Genomic DNA, 6000 nt, shown 5'->3' on the forward strand with positions numbered 1-6000 from the left:
TTATTTGTGGATGATAAACTTGTTACTGTGTTTGTTTATAAAGCACCCGGTGAAGGTACCTACCAAAACAATCTATATAAAATAAAGATGGGACTAATTAATACTTAATACTAGCCAAAGCCTGCCGTAGCATACAGCGGTGTAAGAATAGGAACGGAAAGCGGTGAGAAAGAAATTCAGTATAACAAAAGGCTTAGGAAACCACTGTTGCAGTATAACAAAAATAGCAAGGAGCGAAACCAATGCCAATGGTCGAGAGAGTACCTTCCTGTAGCAGGCTACAGAAAACATAGACATATATAGATAGACGCCGCATTCACTGTGTTTCCCAGTCGACACGATACGTCACCGCGTCCGCCCTATTGCGAGTGGTAAAAGTGCCATTTAAACTAATACAGGTAGATGTGGAAACCAGGTTTTCTGATGAAAAAACCATAACATTTTAAACAGTATCATTTACATACAACAGATTTTGGCAAATTGTTTACAGGCAATTATTTATATCCATTTATACACTAAAGGCGTGCATATCCCATGGTCTTAGAGTTGGTGGGTGGGGCTCTGTGAGTTGGCGATCGTGGCTCTCTGTCTTGCGTGCGGTGCAAAGTCAACATGGCTCAGATGTGCATGTGAAATTTTGCACAGACAAATGCAACTGAGGCTGTGTTTGGTGAGTTGTTGCGTGCCTCGAGAGCGACACTGGACTCGGGAGGACGGTTACAGTTGGTGTGCGTGGCTCTGTCGTGCATATCAAATGACGCGATAGGAGGGTTAGAGTTGGCGGGCTGGGCTCTGTTGAGTGTATCTCATGGTCTCTGAGTTGGCGGGTGGGGCTTTGTCTTGCATACCCTTAGTGATTTTTATATATATATATATATATATATATATATATATATATATATATATATATATATATATATATATATATATATATATATATAGTGAAACCTCCAGATATGATCACCTCCGTATACGAGAAATTCAAGATAAAAGGAAAGTATAAGCAAAAAATTAAAATCTAAATACGAGCATTGGCTCGTGTAAAGAGCCACAAGCCAGGCTGTGGGTATGCGTGACGCGTTTCCCGATCCAGCCCGTCAGCTCACTCAGTGTTCCTTGTTCTCCCGTAGCGTTAGGATCTACACGTTTGAGTGCTTGAGATTTCATTGTTTCGCTGTAGCAGTTCACCATATAAGCGCATCCAAAAATATCGCGGACAGGAAGATGGAGACTAGGAGACGATTGCCCTCAAGAGGAGAGAAAGAGAGAGAGAGAGAGAGAGGCACGTGCGCGAGTGAGAGAGATAAGGAGAGAGAAGAACCATCAGCTCAGTTATGCTCACATGACGCTCAGCAGACAAAGTGTATCCATACTACTTGTATTGCAAGACATTGCTCGTTTTATCAAGTCAAAATTAATAAAAAAATTTAGCTCGTCTTGCAAAACACTCATAAACCAAGTTACTTGCAAACCGAGTTTCCACTTGTATATATTATTTATCAGTGTTATTTGTTAGGAAAATTGATTTTTATGTTGATATTTTGGGGGTGCGGAACGGATTAACTGGATTTCCATTATTTTCAATGGGGAAGTTTGTTCTAGATATGAGAAATTCGCTATACGAGCTTAGTGCTGGAACGAATTAAACTCTTATCTCGAGGTTTCACTTTGTGTATGTGTGTGTATATATATATATCTCACAAATGGTAGCTATAGCTGCTGCAGACAGTTCTACAGATTCAGGTTCAAATCCCAGTCTTGCCACTACATGTGTGGAATTTTCATTTAGGGTACAAATTTCTCCTTCAAATCGATTAGAAGACTTTGATACTGGAGTGCAGCACGAATGTGCCTAGTGAAGCATGCGAGTCCAGCCTAGGCCTTGCGTCTGGAGAATGAAGAAAAAATACACATAAAGTGAATGGACTGATGATATGTATTAGTTACAAAATATTTACAAGCATTTTACGTGTCGAGGTGATCAACTAAAAATAAAATAAAATAAATATGTGGCTGTCCTCACAAACTCTAATCTTCACCTCTTTTTTTGGCATATGTATGCAGTAGTGGCTAAGGCACTGAACAGCATGAATGTGCCCAGTGAAATATTTAGGTCCAGTCTAGGAACTCAGCAATGGACAACCAATGTAGAGAATGTGGATGGATTAATAATATGTATTAATTATAATTAAGGTCCAGTTTAGGATTTGTGTTTGACAACTACCCAGTACCATACAATGTATAGAAAGTGAATGGATTGAGGATATATTAATTACAAAGTATTCTGCTGTATTTCATGGTTTTGAGGTGCTCAAGTTAGTACGAAATATGCTGCTGTCCTCGTATGCCCTAGTGGCTAAATTACTGAACAGCATGAATGTGCCCAGTGAAACATTCAGGTCCAGTCTAAGGACTTGAGATCTGACAACCCTGTGAAGAACAATGTATAGAAAGTGGATGAATTGATGACATGTACCAGCTAGAAAAAAGGTCCTATCTAGGACTTGTATCTGACAACAACCTTGTAACGGACAAACAATGTGCAGGAAGTGGATGGATTGATGACATGCACCAATTACAAAGAAGGTCCTGTCTAGAACTTACGTCTGACAACAACTCTGTAATGCACAATGTATGGAAAGTGGATGGATTGATGACATTTATTACAAAGAAAGAACAATCTAGGGACCTGTGTCCGACTACAACCCAGAAACAGACCACGTGTAGAAACTGGATGGACTAATGACATATTCATTACAAAGTAGTCAGCAGTATTTTCCAGTAATGGACAATGTATAGAAAGTGGATGGGTGGTTGATGATATAAAATAATTACAAAGTTTTGTTCAGCATTTCATATTTTGGAGGTGATCGAATTACTAAAAAATATGATGCTGTCCTCACAAGAACTGTAATCTTGCCCTTTCTTTCTTTTATATAAAAAAAACCCTAGGACGAGACGTGACTTTTTACCCTGGGACAAGACACGACTTTTTCAGAGAGACACTTTCAAGTCCCGCGAGACAAGACTTTGTGCCAAAAGATTTAACTGTGCCCGGGGCTGGAAATAAATGACACAGAATGGAAGACAAAGTAGAACATCATAAAGAGGTTCAAAAACGTTGGAGCGAAACACATGCAGAGCAGGTTAGAGATAATGAAAGTATTTAAAAATTGGAAAGTCTCAAAAAAAAAAAAAATAGGAAAGATCACATTAGCGCAAACAAACGGAAATTATTACTCGGTGACATAACGGAAGAGCGAAAAGAGATCAAATATATTGTCCGGATTTAAACTTTAAGTCGGAGACTTGTAGATCGTCTAATTTGTGGTGCCATCAGAGAACAGTAGTGTTTCTTCCCAATGAAGAGGCGTATCTGCGAGAATTAGAAAAGATTTGTTGTTTGGTTGAAAGTGAAACCCACATATGCATGTGGCTGGAGCATAACACAGGCCAGGGGGATGGCAAGCAAAGCGAGCAGGGGGCGAAACCCCATAGTTTTTTTAGGCACTGCCGAGTAAAACATTCAGGTCCTTTCTAGGAATTCAGTTTGACAACAACCACGTAGCAGACACAATGTACAACAAAGTGGATGGACTGACGATATGCATTAATTCCGAAGTATTCCGCAGAATTTCATATGTTTGAACTACAAAGGTTAGTAAAAATATGTTTCTATCCTCATAAAAATTGTAATCCTCCCTGCTTTTTTTTGTACGCCCTAGAAGCTAAGGCACTGGTCAATAAACCAGACTCCTACCACTTCTTCATATGTGAAACTGAGAATAATGTTACACCTGCTGTGGTGAAAATGACTGTGGAAATACAGTAATAACCTGTTTATAAAACAGCACTCTATAAAATTAATTTTAGTCATTGACTAGTCTTTCTGGTAACTCAGAAAAGACTTACTTTAATATAACACACTTTATTAAATAAACTTCAAGTAGAGAATGTTTTCAATGTAATTTTATTTATTTGGAACTTTATTACGCACGTACTTTTAAGTATTTCCATTTTACTACACTTTTTCCTACTTTATTCAGCACTTTGTGATAAGTGATATCCGCGAATGACACTACACAAAAATAAAGATTGATTGTCACTGACATAACTACATTTCTGCCAGGCTTGTAGAATATAACAGAGCCAACCTTAAGAAGTGTTCTAGTAAAATTAAAAAAAATAATAATAAGTCGTGCGGGCGTCGATCTCAAGCATGCGGGTGGATGCGGGAGTGGCTCCACTATAAAGGTTGTCAAGCGGTGCCAGTGCCAGTACCCGCTTCCTCGCGTTCTGTTTCAGCTAATCATTGTTGCCGGTTCACATCGGAGTCGCGTTTTAGGATTGCTACTTGTTTGTAAACATTTAGTTTACAAGACAACACAAAGAACAAACTCAGGTCGATTGTTAAGGCTCTTGCCATTACACTGATCTGCCCACGTAAAACAACGTATTAGCAAAATCGTGCATAGGCTGACAGACTGCAAATAACAAAATCTCGCGTTCACAGTCACTCACAAAAACTGCCACCGGTGAGAAATTCGCTCGACCTCTATCTAACGTTTTAAAATAAAAAAAGGACGCGCACGCCTGCCCACGCATCTTTAGCGTCCCGCCGAGAAGCAACAAGTCGCCCGCTCGACGCGTTTACAGGCGGGCAACACACAAAAGCGAGTCGCCGCCGCCGCTCAAACCAGTCTAGGTGGTGCAGCTCAAGCGCCTCCTAAATTTGCTTACACTCTATACCTCATTCACACCCCTGCCAACCTCCCCAACTTATTTCCCCCACAAATCAAAACGTGTGCCACTTTAGTTGTGCTTAAAGTAAGAGGCGCCGATGGTAGTGCACCCCTAAATCCACACTTCACCACCCTCCTCACCCCTTACCGCGTCTGCAAGACAAAAGGCCGGAGTGATGCTATGCACCTCCGAGATTACAGAAGCTAAGGAAAAGAAAAGTGAACTCACCCAGAGATCGGTGCCCCAATCCATACTGAATCCGAGCAGACTGCGATTATCCTTAAAACCAGCAAAAAGGCACACTTGCAATGCCCAGCACCACTACGTTTTTCTTTAGTGTTGATTAGACGGTTTCTTCTCACTCGTTAAAAATGGAAGATTTCAACTCGGTACGAAAACTCCCCCCGTACTTGTACATCGCAGGCAATTGTTTTTTCTCTTCTCTTCAGTCAGCGATCAATTACAGTCGCAAAGCGAAATGGGATAATTGAGCCGTGTGACCACGCCCATTCTCCCACCCCTTAAAGGCGCCGTGTTTCGTAAGGGACAAGCAGTCTGAGTGAAGGTGTGATAACCTGGCTGACGACATGCAATGTGGATGACAGATGTCAACAGACAGTTGAAAGAAAAAAAAAATCAGTCCTACGCTAATCCGGCTTGATTGTTAGTGTCTTTGTGGGTAATGCTCTCCTTCTTTTAGCTCCATGCTCCTCCGTGCAGTCGTCTGTACAGGTATGTTTTTAAATGACAATTGATTAAGTTTAATTTCTATCTATCTATCTATCTATCTATCTATCTATCTATCTATCTATCTATCTATCTATCTATCTATCTATCTATCTATCTAATGTATTATATAATATCTCTCACATCAATATACCGTATTCATCTATATAGTGCATTTTCTATCTATTCATCTACAGTGCCTATCAAAAGTATTTACCCACTGGGGAGTTTAGTTTAGTTTTATTTTATTATTGACACAGCTTCAAATATACTAGAGCAGGCTCTGCAGAAAAACTGAGTCACTGTACAAGAAGAATATCTATCTATCTATCTATCTATCTATCTATCTATCTATCTATCTATCTATCTATCTATCTATCTATCTATCTATCTATCTATCCATCCATCCATCCATCCATCCATCCATCCATCCATCCATCCATCCACATTCTGGCTGGACAACTCAAGGACTTTCCCAGAGTTGTCCCTAAGCCACTCCAGTGTTGTCTTTACTGTTTGTTTAGGGTCATT

At 40.0% G+C, this 6000-nt stretch overlaps 1 protein-coding gene across 2 annotated transcripts in view; it reads right to left on the reverse strand.

The window, feature by feature from the left end:
• The window catches only part of LOC120541361 (cdc42-interacting protein 4 homolog), a 158419-nt gene extending 153219 nt beyond the window's left edge, over nt 1–5200 (reverse strand). Inside the window, exon 1 of one of the 2 annotated variants that reach the window (XM_039772910.1) lies at nt 4972–5200. In XM_039772910.1, coding sequence (XP_039628844.1) covers nt 4972–4995 — 24 coding nt within the window. In that variant the 5' untranslated portion in view covers nt 4996–5200. The remainder of the gene's footprint in view (nt 1–4971) is intronic. The other variant, XM_039772911.1, reaches the window with a different exon arrangement.
• Nucleotides 5201–6000: the final 800 nt, after the last annotated feature.

Source organism: Polypterus senegalus, chromosome 12 (assembly GCF_016835505.1).
Source record: "Polypterus senegalus isolate Bchr_013 chromosome 12, ASM1683550v1, whole genome shotgun sequence".
Classification (NCBI taxonomy): Eukaryota; Metazoa; Chordata; class Cladistia; order Polypteriformes; family Polypteridae; genus Polypterus; species Polypterus senegalus.